This window comes from Leucoraja erinacea, chromosome 8 (assembly GCF_028641065.1).
Source record: "Leucoraja erinacea ecotype New England chromosome 8, Leri_hhj_1, whole genome shotgun sequence".
NCBI classification, from domain to species: domain Eukaryota; kingdom Metazoa; phylum Chordata; class Chondrichthyes; order Rajiformes; family Rajidae; genus Leucoraja; species Leucoraja erinaceus.
Window position 1 is genome coordinate 17,753,706 of NC_073384.1, and position 13,771 is coordinate 17,767,476.

Here is a 13,771-nt window from a genome sequence, read left to right on the forward strand (position 1 = left end):
TTCTCCTATGACCTTTAATCAGAACTGTGTAAAAAATGGAAATAAATCCGTTTCAAGATGTGGAGTACATCTCGAGAGACCGGCAAGATCTGTGATCGGGTGGAGGACGGAGAGTTTTATATGACAGAAGGTGTTCAGTGAAAGTGGGTGGTAAAGGGAATTGAGAATAACAACAGGTGACTGGGATGGTTGATTATCTCAATGCCCCGAACTCAGTGTTCATTCCCAATGTTGCGTCCCATTGGGAGATGAGGTGCAGTCCCTGAGCTTAAATGGGCTTAATTAGACAACTGGTGGTGAATGGAGCCTCAGTTAAGTGGGAATGGGAAAGAAAATGTCTTCCGAATTTCCAACGAATTGAAGCAATTTCCTTTTGTTTTTTTCTGCCGTCGATGCATGAATGAATATATTATCCAAGCAAAACTGCACTTAAAGCTTAAAGTTCCTTCAAAACCATCGCGAAAAATTTCCCTCTGGAAAAAAGTGAACAGCGAGGAATTTAAAGGCCTAGCAAAAAAACTGGCAAAAGATTTCTTCAACCTGCAACCAGATAAAAGATCCGTAGAAGACAACTGGGTGTGGCTGAAAAACTCTTTAAATAATATTGTCACAAATTATGTTCCTCAAAAACTAATCAAGGGCCGTATGATGCGTCCTCCTTGGTTTTCGGCAAAACTGAAACGTCTCTGCAGTAAGAAAGAGAAGTTTTATATCTGTGCCAAAAAAGGGGGTACAAAACTGGACTGGGACAATTTTACTAGTGTGCGAAAGCAAGTCGATCGTGTAATTAGGAGTGCTCATAGACAACATGTTTCCTCTATTCTTGGGGAGAGCAACCCAAGGCTTTTTGGAGATATGTGAAATCCAGACGGACAGACAACACTGGTGTCCAGATGCTTAAAGTGAACAACTGTCTGATCACTGAGGACCAGGCGAAAGCAGAAGCACTTGCAAACCAATTTCAACACGTTTTCACCCGGGAAGATGTGGAGCCTTCGTCATTTCCAGTCCTTCCGCCCAGCCCATATGCTGATATGCCTGCTATTAAAATTGAGGTTGAAGGTGTCAAGAAGTTATTGCTCAACATTAATACCACAAAAGCAATTGGACCAGATCAGATACAGAATCAAGCCCTCAAGATCGCAGCCGAAGAACTGGCTCCAGTTTTGCAGTTCATTTTTCAACAATCGCTTGACTCGGGCGATGTTCCGCTGGATTGGAGGAAGGCTAACATCACTCCTCTCTTTAAGAAGGGTTCAACCACCAACCCAGCGAATTATCGTCCTGTTTCACTAACAAGTACTTGCTGCAAATTGCTGGAGCATATCATTGATAGTAATCTGATGCATCACGTGAGCATAGATCATGCGAGTCTCAACTTATCCTGACGACAAATGACCTGACCAAGCACCATGACAGTAACGTCATCATGGATTTAGTTGTGCTGGACTTTTCTAAAGCATTTGATGTCATCCCACACCAGAGACTGCTTCGGAAGCTTGACTTCTATGGTATTCGTTCCAACACGAAACGATGGATTTCCAGTTTCCTGACAAAACGCCTTCAGCGTGTGTGTGTGTGAACGGAAAGAGCTCCAATTGGCATCCAGTGTTGAGTTGTACACCCCAGGGCACAGTACTTGGCCCACACCTATTTTTGCTTTACATAAATGACATCCATGAAAAAGTTGCAAGTACGACCAGACTATTCACTGATGATTGTTTGCTGTACCGTCCAATTAAGTCAACTGATGATGAAGATGCTCTCCAAAAGGATCTCGATACTATGGTCGAGTGGTCACAACAATGGGGCATGCAGTTCAACCCTTCCAAATGTGAAACCATGCATGTCACCAGAAAGAGGAATCAAGGCTTTACATCCTACAACATACTTGGTGTCACCCTTGAAGAATCCAAACAAACCAAGTATCTTGGCATCAAATTGCAGAATGATCTGCGTTGGAATGGTCAGACTCATCATGCAACAGTGAAAGCAACAGGTGTCCTAAACTTCCTGAGGCGCAACTTTCATCATTGTTCAGCTTCTGTCAAGGAGAAGCTGTATTTCACCCTCGTTAGACCTCATTTGGACTACGCAGTTGCAGCATGGGACCCATACACAGATAAAAACATTTCATCCATCGAACGTGTCCAAAGACAGGCAGCTCGATTTGTTACTAACACCTATGAGAGAGAAGCGAGTGTCACCAAACTTCTGAATTCTCTGGGGTGGAACTCTCTCCAAGACAGACGTGAAGCTCACCGTTTGACCTGTTTTTACAAAATGTTAAATGGTCAGCTAGACATAGATCACAAGACCTACACCAACCCCAAACCAATTAGGAGCAGACGAGGGCATTCGATCCAATTTGTGATCCCAGCTACAAAGACAGATGTGTACAGCAATTCGTTCTTCCCACGCACAATTAAAGCATGGAATAATCTCCACCAAACTATAGTTACCCAACCAGATGCAACTAAATTTAAAGTAGCACTTTCTTCCTAATAACCCATCTGCGTTAATCCCTCCCTTCACCACCTCCAGTTTAAATTCCAGTTGGAATATTTTGGAGGACCAAGAAACCAAGAACCAAGACGAATGAAAACAAAAATTAGGATCTCAAGAGAGGCTTTTGAGGAGAGTATCATAGGAATTAAAAACAGCAAATATGACTGCCTTGTTCAATGAGGTAGTTATACTCCAGTTAATCTAACATTTCATTGTTGGCAGGATGGTAGTGAGAAATCAAAAGATGAAGTAGCTGATTTTGTAGGAAAGCTGAATGTAATCAAACCAAGTCAACACAGTTTTATGATAGGTAAAGATTGTTTGACCAATTTGATGTCATTCTATGAGGATTTGACAGGGAAAGTTAATAAATACAATATATCCTCAAGTTTGCTTCGGCGAGGGTGTAGGTTTATGCAAGGTGAAATATTTTAAAAAATGGATTTTTAAAAAGTTTTTGTTTTCAGAGTGGATGGTGAGTATTTGAAACAAACCTCCAAGAATAGTGGTGGAGGCAGATACAATCATATCATTTACGAGGCTTTTAGATAGGCATATAGACATACAGGGAATGGAGAAGTATAAATCACATGCGGGCACACGAGATTAGTTCAGCTTGGCATCATGTTTGGCACAGAGATTGTGGGGCAAAGCGCCTGTTCCTGTGCTGTACTTTTCCATGTTCTCTGTGGCCCTCTAGAATTCCAAAACGCGTTTGACTAGATACCGCATAAAGGTCCAGGGCATAAATGAAGAGCTCGTGGTACTGGAGGAAGTGTGTCTGAAGTTGATGTCAATACTGACTGGCCACAATTACATTAGATGAGGGGACAGACCTGAGGGATTGTGGCCTTATCCTGCTGCTGTAAGAGGGAACTTCTGCTTACTTCAAACAGCACAAAGTGCTGGAATAACTCAGAGGGTCAGGTAGCATCTCTGGGGAAAATGGATGTGACGTTTTGGGTCAGGACCCTTCTTCACACTGATAATGACGTTTTGGGTTGGGTCCCATCTTCGGACCTTTCTCCTCAAGGTTTTGCTTACTTCAGTTTGAAGCGACCTGTTCCTTATCTTGTAGTAATGTCTCGTGCACCACATTCTTTCTCTGGTGAAAATATTCCTGTCAAATCTTCCTTTTCATCTGACATGCTTGGAGCACAATAGATGCAGGAGAGGGCCATTCAGCCCTTTGAGCCAGCACCGCCATTCAATGGTATCATGGCTGATCATCCACAATCAGTATCCCATTCCTGCCTTCCCTCCATATCCCTTAACTCTGCTATCCATAAGAGCTTTATCTAACTGTCTCTTGAAAGCATCCAGAGGACCGGCCTCCACCGCCCTCTGAGGCAGAGAATTCCACACATTCACAACTCTCTGTGTGAAAAAGCTTTTCCTCATCACTGTAAATGACTTGCCCCTTGTTCTTAAACGATGGCCCCCGGTTCTATACTCCCCCAACATCGTGAACATGTTTTCTGCGTCTAGCGTGTCCAAAGCCCTAATAATCTCATATGTTTCAATAAGATCCCCTCTTGTCCTTCTAAATTCCACGGTATACAAGCCCAGCCGCTCCAATCTATCAATATATGAGTCCCGCCATCCCGGGAAATAACCTTGTGAACCTACGCTGCCCGACATCGATAACAAGAATGTACTTTAAGTTTGGGGACCAAACTGCACACAATACTCCATGTGTCGCCTCACCAACTGCAGGAGGACTCCTTTGCTCCTATACTCAACTCCTTTTGTTATAAAGGCCAACATGAACATGATTGATGAACAAGGACCCCCAGATCCCCAATACAATACAATACCTTTATTTGTCATTTGAACCTCACATGAGGTTCAAACGAAATGTAGTTTCTGCAGCCATACAATAAAATAACCAAAACACACACCAACACTATTCACATAAACATCCATCACAGTGGCTCTCCTCCTCACTGTGATGGAAGGCAAAGTTCTTGTCTCTCCCCTGCATTCCATTTCCCTCCCAAAGTCGAGGTCAAAGCCCCCGGCGGGCGCTAGTCCGCGGCAAATTAAGGCCGCGCCGGTCGTTGTAGGGCCCCCCTCCAGGTCACTCTCAATCCCGCAATTCGGGCGGGAGAAGTCGCTGCTGCCGGTGCCCCGCAAAGCAGCCTCCCCCCGGGGATCCGCGAGCTCCCGATGTCACCATCCACCGGAGCCGGGCCGCATCAACGCGCCACCGCCGCTCTCCACGCCCCGAAGCCGGCCAGCTCCACGTAGGTAAGTCTGCAGCAGCTCCTCAGCAGCTCCACAGCAGGCTCCACAGCAGGCTCCACGGCTCCACAGCAGGCTCCGCGGCTCCACAGCAGGCTCCACGGCAGCTCCCCAGCTCCACATGCTCTGTGACTTGAGCCTCCAGGTCGTTCCGGTGGAGGCCGCTCCACGGCGCTAGGCCCCAATGGCAACGGAGCTCCGACAGGGAAAAGGTCGGGTCTCCATGCAGGGGAGAGATTAAAAGTTTCCCCCACCCACCCCCCACCCCCCACACATACACATTAAAAAAAAAAAACCCGATAAACAGCTACAAACTAAACCCTCAACAGGACAAAAAAACAAAAAAAACAGACAGACTGCAGAGGCCGCTGCGACACCGGTCGCGCCGCCCACCAAACGCAATAGCCAACCTGTCCAAGTTACCCTGCATCCTCATAGCATCCTCATCAATGTTCACACTGCCATGCAGTTTTGTGTCATCTCTAAATCTGCTAATGTTACTTTTAATCCCTTTGCCCAAATAATTAATCTATATTACTAAAAGTCTGATCTTGACCACTTTCTGTTCTGTATATTGATTTTAGAAAAAAACATACCATTTACGGCTGTGATTTTTGGCCATCTCACTCAGAACCCCCCTCCGCTGTGCAGGACATCAAGATTTTTGCCATCGATGAAAAAAAAGTTATTAGTTTTTAAAAAATGTTGAGATTCACTCTCCTGAAGGCCACGCCCCTTCCAGAGGGACTATAAAACCCGGAAGTGTTGAGTGTCTCGGTCAGTCTCTGCCAGATGGAGGAGCGTGTCTCTCAGTCTGAGCTGTGAACAACACTGAACACAAGTCTACTAAACTGAGTTTTACTGACCTGTCAGTGCCCTTAATGTGGTTTGAAAATGTAGTTTGGAAATGCTAAAACTGTGTTGCCTTTGGTTTGTAAATGCTAAAACTGTGTTGCCTTTGGTTTGGAAATGCTAAAGCTGTGACTTGGGTTTGGAAATGCTAAAGCTGTGTTGCCTAATTAAAGACGCCTTGCCTAATTAAAGACGCCTTGCCTAATTAAAGATGCCTTGCCTAATTAAAGATGCCTTGCCTAATTAAGGTTGCCTTGCCTTGCACTGTTCACACTGCCACGCATCTTTGTGCCATCTGTAAATCTGCTAATGTTACTTTTAATCCCTTCGTCCAAATCATTAATATATATTGTAAACAGCTGTACTTCCAGCACCGAGCCTTGTGGCACCCCACTTGCGGCATCCTACTGCGCATGCGCATTCAGTGGCGTAGGGTGGGTTTTGCGCGCCCGGGGCAGTTTAAAATATTGCGCCTCCTCATTAGCAGTTTTTGGTCTCTTCCTTCGGGGGATGCGACTTCTTTTGTCGTATCCCCCGTCTCCACCTGCGCCGAGGCCTAATGGCGGCTTCGGAGCTGGGGCAGTGGTAACGGCGGCTGGGACTCGGAGCTGGGCAGTGGCGACAGTGGCGACCAGAACTTGGAGCTGGGCAGCGGCGACTTTGACAGCGGCAGCCTGACCTCGGAGCTGGGACAGCGGCAGCGGCCGCCCGGCATCGGAGCTGGGATGGCGGCGGCAGCGGCTGGGATGGCGGCAGCGGCAGCGGCGGCCTGGCCTCAGAGCTGGGGCGGCGGCAGCAGCCACACGGCATCAGAGCTGGAGCAGTGGCGACCTGGCCTCGGAGCAGGGACAGCGGCGGCCTGGCTTCGGAGCGGGGGCAGCGGCAGCAGCCACACGGTATCGGAGCTGGAGCAGCGGCGATCTGGCCTCGGAGCTGGGACAGCGGCGACCAGAACTCGGAGCTGGGGCACGTTCCGTGGGACAGCGGTGACCACGGGCCCAGTGGACGACAGCGGCGGCTGGGACAGTGGCAGTGGCCTCGGCGCAGAGATCGCTGGTTGGTTAAAATTGTTGGATAAAATTTTAGTGGCGCAAAAAAATTGTTAGATAAAAATAATTATAAAATGGCAAAAAAAATTACATTTTATTACAATAATTCAGGGGAAGGCTGCTAAAGAGGCGCAACGTGCCTTTAGAACAAATTGTTTTGCCCTTTTATAAAAAAAATTTATCCAACTATTTTTTTGCGTCCCTAAAAATTTAGCGCCGGGGCAATCGCCCCTCTGCGCCCCCCCCCCCCCCCCCCCCCACGCTACGCCACTGTGCGCATTACAAGTTTCTTGGCAGGTTTTTCAAAGATGGATAGTGATTATCTTAAGAGTTTCTCTAAGCAATCCTATGAGGAAAAGACAAAAATAATTACAAATGGCAGACCAACGCCAGAACTTAAAGAACTTCAACAGCGCAAAGGAACAAAAATAATTAAAACATTTTAAACAGCTTGGTACAACAGGAAAGAGTGGCTATGCAGTTGTATTTTTAACAAATAGAATGTGGTAAATACATTTCTTTGAGCTATATGTTTTTCAATACTTTAGAAGACAAATTACTTTATGAAAGTTGAGTGAACAATCTGCGCATGCGTGGTTTACAAGATATTTTTTTAAAGCCGACTGACAAAGATACTGGTTTCCTGCCTCGACTAATTACTTACGGCACGTGCCTGCCCACTAGTCACTGCCTGCCATTCTGAAAGGGACCCTACACTTTTTTTTTTCCCTGTCTGCCAACCAATTTTCTATTCATTGTCAACACTTTACCCCCAATACCATGTGCTCTAATGTGGGACCTTATCAACTGCTTTCTGAAGGTCCTGGTACACTACATCCACTGGCTCTCCCTTGTCCATTATTCTGGTTACAGGATTAGTCAAGCATGATTTCCCCTTCGTAAATGTTGATTCTGACCGATACTGCTACTGCTATCCAAATGTGCCGCTATTTCATCTTTTATAATTGACTCCAGCATCTTCCCCACCACCAATGTCAGGCTAACTGGTCTATTATTTATTCTTTTCTCCCTGCCTCCTTCCTTAAAGAGTGGGATAACATTAGCTACCCTCCAATCCACAGGAGCTGATCCTGAATCTATAGAACATTGGAAAATGGTCACCAATGCATCCACGATTTCTAGAGCCACTTCCTTAAGTACCATGTTTTGCAGACCATCAGGCCCTGGGGATTTTTCAGCCTTCAGTCCCATTTGTGTATCCATTTCCTGCCTAATGTACATTTCCTTCAGTTCCTTCGCCACCCTAGATCCTCTGCCATTGGTACATCAAGGAGATTGGTTGTGTCCTCCTTATTGAAGACGGATCCAAAGTGCCTGTTCAACTCATCTGCCATTTCATTGTTCCCCATAATAAATTCACCCATTTCAGTCTTCAAGGGTTCAACTTTGGCCTGATTAGTTGTTTCTTCTTCAGACACCTAAAGAAGCTTTTACCATCCTCCTTTATATTATTGGCTAGTTTACCTTCACACCTCATCTTTTCTCCCCATATTGCCTTTTTAGTTATCTTCTGTTGTTCTTTAAAAGTTACCCAATCCTCTGGCTTCCTCATCTTTGCTATGTTATATTTCTTCTCTTTTATTTTGATACTGACCCTGACTTCCCTTGTCAGTCATGGTCACCGCTTGGAATTTTTCTTCCTCTTTGCAATGAACCGACCCTGCACCTTCTGTATTATTCCCAGAAATACCTATTCCACTGTCATCCCAGCTTGGGTATCTTTCCAGTCAAGTTTGGCTAACTCCTCCCTCATGGCTCCATCATCCCCTTTGTTCAACTGTAATACCGACACCTCTGATTTACCCTTCTTCCTCCCAAATTGGAGATTCAAACTTTCCATATCACAGCCTCCTAATGGCTCCTTTACTTTGAGTTCCCTAACCAAATCCGGTTCATTACTCAACACTAAATCCAGAATTGCCTTCCTCCTGGTAGGCTCCAGTACATGCTGCTCTAAGAATCCATCACGGAGGCACTCTACAAACTCCCTTTCTTGGGGTCCAGTTCCAACTTGATTCTACCAGTCTACCTGCAGGTTGAAATCTCCCATAACAATCGTAGCATTATGTTTGTGACTTGGCAATTTTAACTATTGATTCAATGCACTCATTTTCCAGGCTACTGTTTGGGGACCTGTAGATAACTCCCATTATGGTATTTTTACCCTTATTTTGTCGTCTTCTGAATGAAAAATAAAACAAAGGATTTACACTTGGAATTCCTCATCCTCCCTGCAAAGCCTCCATTGGAGGATGATTTCAGAGAGAAAATGTGGCAGGGATGGCTCTTTCCTCCACTTCATAAATGTAGCTGGAAAACAAAACATACCTCCATGACCAGTAACTTTACAGCAAGAGGTTATTCAGCCACCTGTATCTGATTAGTTTGGCAACAAATGGAGAAATGAGTAATCAGCAGTCCTTGGAAAAATAGACAAATTCTCAAGGCATGGAGACAAATGCCATCTCTGAGCAAAATATCTCATCTGATTAACATGGGTAGTGAAGTCTGTGCTGCCTTCTGAAAATCCAAATACATCCACTGGTTTCCCCTTCACATACTCTAATGGAACCATCTTCGAAGCAGAAGACTATACTGTGTAAGTTTAACTTCTTGTGTCTCTAAACATTTGCACTGTTGAAGGTTCATTTAACATCCACGTTGAGACAGACATTTCTTGCATGAACTGTTCGGTGATGGATACCCCCCCTCACCCCTCCATTTACATATTACACAGCCCGTGAGATACAGTTCTAATCTGCCCAGTATCCGGAAGTCCGGAAGTGGCGGCGCTGTTAACAGCTGCGGCTCGCCTGCAGTCCGTCTGTCTTTACTTTTATCTGTTGTTTGTTTTGTCTTGTTTTGGTTAAGTTTTAGTTTGTTAGGTTGTGTTAGAGGGGGTGAAACATGTTATCTGTCTCTTCCTTCGGGGGAATGCGAGTTTTTCATGTTGTATCCCCCTTCTCTGCCTCCGTCTGCGCTGAGGCCTAATGGCAGAGCTGGCGGCCTCCAACCTGCGACCAACCCCGAGGCTCCGGAGGCAGAGCCAGCCAGGACTTAACAACGAGAAGCTTGGCCGTCTTCGGGGCTAAGGCAGCGGTAGCCCGACTTGCTGGTGTGGCGTTCTGGCTTTCGGCGGCGGCCTGGAGCTGATGCAGCGGGGCTCGGAGCTGAGACTGCAGGACCCGGAGCTGGGGCGGTACCCGGAGCTGGGGTGGGACCCAGAGCTGGGGCGGCAGCCCGGAGCGGAGACTGCGGGACCCGGAGCTGGGGCGGCGGCCTGGAACGGAGACTGCGGGACCTGGGGCGGGGGCGGCGGCCTGGTGCGGGTGCGGCGGCCTGGAGCCAGGGCGGCGGCCTGGAGCGGAGACTGCGGGACCTGGAGCTGAGGCGGCGGCCTGGGGCGGGGAAGGCGGCCCGAAGCTGATGCTGTGGCGGAGATGGTGTTCCGACTTTCGGCGGCGGCGACATCACCACGGAGGTCCGCTGGACTGGAGAGCGGCATCTTCGGCCTGGATCCATCGCCTCGGCGCAGAGCGAGAACAAGGAGGGAAGAGACGGAGACTAAGACTTTGCCTCCATCATAGTGAGGATGTGCTTGGTGAACTCACTGTGGTGGATGTTTAATTTGTGTTTATTGTATGTTTTGTTATTATTGATTCTGTGTATGACTGCAGGCAACATAATTTGGTTCAGACCGAAATGTCTTGATTAGGCTACACTGAAGCCATCTACAATACTGATTATTATTTTGAATGAAGGATATTTTGGCAGAGGATGGAAAATATGTGTACAAGGATTGGTGGGAAGGAACTGCAGATGCTGGTTTAAACCAAAGATAGACACAAAATGCTGGAGTAACTCAGCGGGACAGGCAGCTTCTCAGGATACCCAGTTATTCCAGCATTTAGTGTATTTCTGTGTGTATTGGGATGGTTTACAAAGATTCTTCTATAAACTTGCATTTTCCATGAAGATATGATAGGCTTGAAGGGTGGAAATTTTTGAAGCTGAAACAATTTGGGATATGCTGCCAGAAGTTAGATGAAGTTAGATGAGAAAAGATCTAATGGTTCAATGTTGCTCATTCACCAGCATGGAACAGTGTCACATAATTTGGTGAACTGTTGCTTATTGAGCAACATTTTTAATGAATGGCCTTGTCCACTGGCCAGATATCAGTATAAAAGCTCATCATTGAGTGTTATAACAATGAATAATGAAAAATAAATATTTAATTCAGTAAAATCATTTCTGCCCCCAGGAGGTATATCTGCCATTGCTTGTGAAGTCAGCAGAGCTGAGGCAGAGGACAATTGTCGATCGCTTCGTGAAGAAGTGCGGAGAGGAGAGGAGAAAGTTTCAAAATGTTCATCAGATCTGCAATCTTGTATCTCGCGCATAGAGAAGGTGAGAAACGCGATTCGCCAGACTAAAAAAAGAATACAAGCTGTGGACGATCAACTGAACATGCAGCAAGAGCGACTGGAATATTTCTTCGCTATAGATTGCCAGCTGAAACATGGAACACTCAGTATGAACACACTGCTCGGGAAAGTAGAAGTGCTGGAATGGCGCAGTGAGAAATTCCTGAATCTGGATGCTCTGAACATTGTTGTACAGGACGTAATTGCCCACATATTAAAGCTGCCTAACCTGCTACAGGGGAAGATTCTGCATTTGGAACCATACACTGTTAACATGCTGACAACCTTCAGTGATCAGCTGAGGGCGATTGAGTGGTCAGATTCAGATCTCAGCGAATGGTCCTAATGCCAATGAGCAGGGCAACTGTGTGCACTGGATTGTGCCACACGGCACTGTGTCACTGAAGGCAACTGATATGATCAACGTTTTCTCATTCCTCTCTCTCTTTCTGTCCCTGTGGTTCGTGATTGGTTATATTTTGAAGGCATTGAGTCATCCAGCACAGAAACAGGCCCTTTCGGGTTAGGCCAACCACAGCCCACCCGTTTACAATGACCCTGCATTAACCTCATTTATTGTTCCTCCCACATTTCCACAAAACTCCGTGTCACTGCAGTGATATGATCAAAGTTTTCTTATTCGACCCTCTCTCTCTGACCTCGGGTCCCTAATGCCATGTTATCTTCACAGGTCATTGAGGCACCGAGTCTAGGCCAACCATTTACAATAATCATGATTTTTTAAATTTTTCCCGAATCCCCACCACCTCCCCACAAATTCTCCTACACTCACACACACTCACACACTCCCACACAACCCGGGTTTCTGGCACATATCTATATTACTAAAAGTCTGTTCTTGACCGGTTTTGGCTTTCTGTGCTACGATTTCCGAGAGTACGCCGCCACCTACGGCCATCATTTTTGGCCACCTCGCTCAGAGCCCCACTCCGCCGCATGTGTGCGGAGGATTTAAGCCATCGATGAAAATTGACAGAGGTATTAATGTTTTTACAAAATTCGCCATTCTCTCTGCTGCCCCTGCTGGAGGGAAAGGGAGGAATTATAAAACCCCCCCCTCTCCCCCCCCCCCTCTTTTTCTCTCCCCCCTCTTTTTCTCTCCCTCTCCCCTCCTCCCCTCAATTAGCGTGAGTGCGGGGGGGGGGGGGGGGATGTTAGTGTGTGACGCTGCACGCCGCCTCTTCCCCCCCCCCCCCCCCCCCGCACTCACGCTGGGGTAACAGACCCAACGGGTCTGCACTTGGTCTAGTATTATATATTTTACAACCACACAAAGAGATGTTTAGGTTAATACCAGCATAAACATTTTAGGCAAATATATTTACCAATCTAGATGAAGTTGAACATTGATATTGAAGGATATGGCTCGGGTATTTCTAAATTATTACCGCAATTTATAATGATTCAAGGCACTGATCTAAGCCACATGTCATTCACAGTGATTTGAGTCGGATACATTCAACTGTCTGTGCAGCCTTGTTAAGTTTCCAGCTGGCCATGACTAAATCATAGCAACCAATACCCTGTATTAGAAACATTGAAAATAGGTGCAGGAGGAGGCCATTCGACCCTTCGAGCCAGCACCGCCATTCATTGTGATCATGGCTGATCATCCCAAATCAATAACCTGTACCTGCCTTCTCCCCATATCCCTTGATACCACTAGCCCCGAGAGTTCTATCTAACTTTAATCCATCCAGTGATTTGGCCTCCACTGCCCTCTGTGGCAGGGAATTCCACAAATTCACAACTCTGGGTGAAAACGTTTTTTTTCTCACCTCAGTCTTAAATGGCCTCCTGTTTATTCTAAGACTGTGGCCCCTGGTTCTGGACGCACCCAACATGGGAACATTTTCCTGCATTTAGCTCATCCAGTCCATTTATAATTTTATATGTTTCTATAAGATCCTCCCTCATCTTTCTAAACTCCAATGAATATAAGCCTAGTCTTTTCAATCATTCCTCATATGACAGTCCTGCCATCCCAGGGATCAATCTCCTGATCCTATGATGCACTGCCTCAATCACAAGGATGTCCTTGCACAAATTAGGAGACCAAAACTACACAATACTCCAGATGTGGTCTTACCAGAGCCCTATACAACTGCAGAAGAAGCTCTTTACTCCTATACTGAAATCCTCTTGTTATGAAGGCCAACATTCCATTAGCTTTCTTCACTGCCTGCTGTACCTGCACACCAACTTTCAGTGCCTGGTGTACAAGGACACCCAGGTCTTGCTGCACCTCCCCCTTACCTAACCTAACCCCATTGAGATAATAATCTGCCCCCTTGTTTTTGCCACCCAAGTAGATAACCTCACTTATACTGAAATGTTTGCATGGTGATTTAAATGATCCATGTATCACTATGCCTGTTATTAAATATGAATATGTAAATACATGATTTGCAGTTGGACTTCATCACTGATTGAGATAGAAATATCTCATTCGTTCACTCAGCGTGTAACTGTGCAGTGGAGACAATTTGCTTGATGTCTGATGGTTGATGAGGCAGCAGATTATTGTGTGCTGCGTCAAAGCTGCATTTTCTAGGGAGCATCTTAACGGTGGAAGGAAGGTCGAATGAGTTCCTGAGCTTGGGGTCTTGGCATCTTCCTATTGGCCCTGTCTCACGGTGCGAGTTGACC

At 46.2% G+C, this 13,771-nt stretch overlaps 1 protein-coding gene across 2 annotated transcripts in view; it reads left to right on the forward strand.

The window, feature by feature from the left end:
- Positions 1–12,303, forward strand: part of LOC129699383 (uncharacterized) — a 39,750-nt gene extending 27,447 nt beyond the window's left edge. For both annotated transcript variants that reach the window (XM_055639105.1, XM_055639106.1), the window contains one exon: positions 10,939–12,303. In XM_055639105.1, the coding sequence (XP_055495080.1) occupies positions 10,939–11,447 (509 nt within the window). In that variant the 3' untranslated portion in view covers positions 11,448–12,303. The remainder of the gene's footprint in view (positions 1–10,938) is intronic.
- Positions 12,304–13,771: the final 1,468 nt, after the last annotated feature.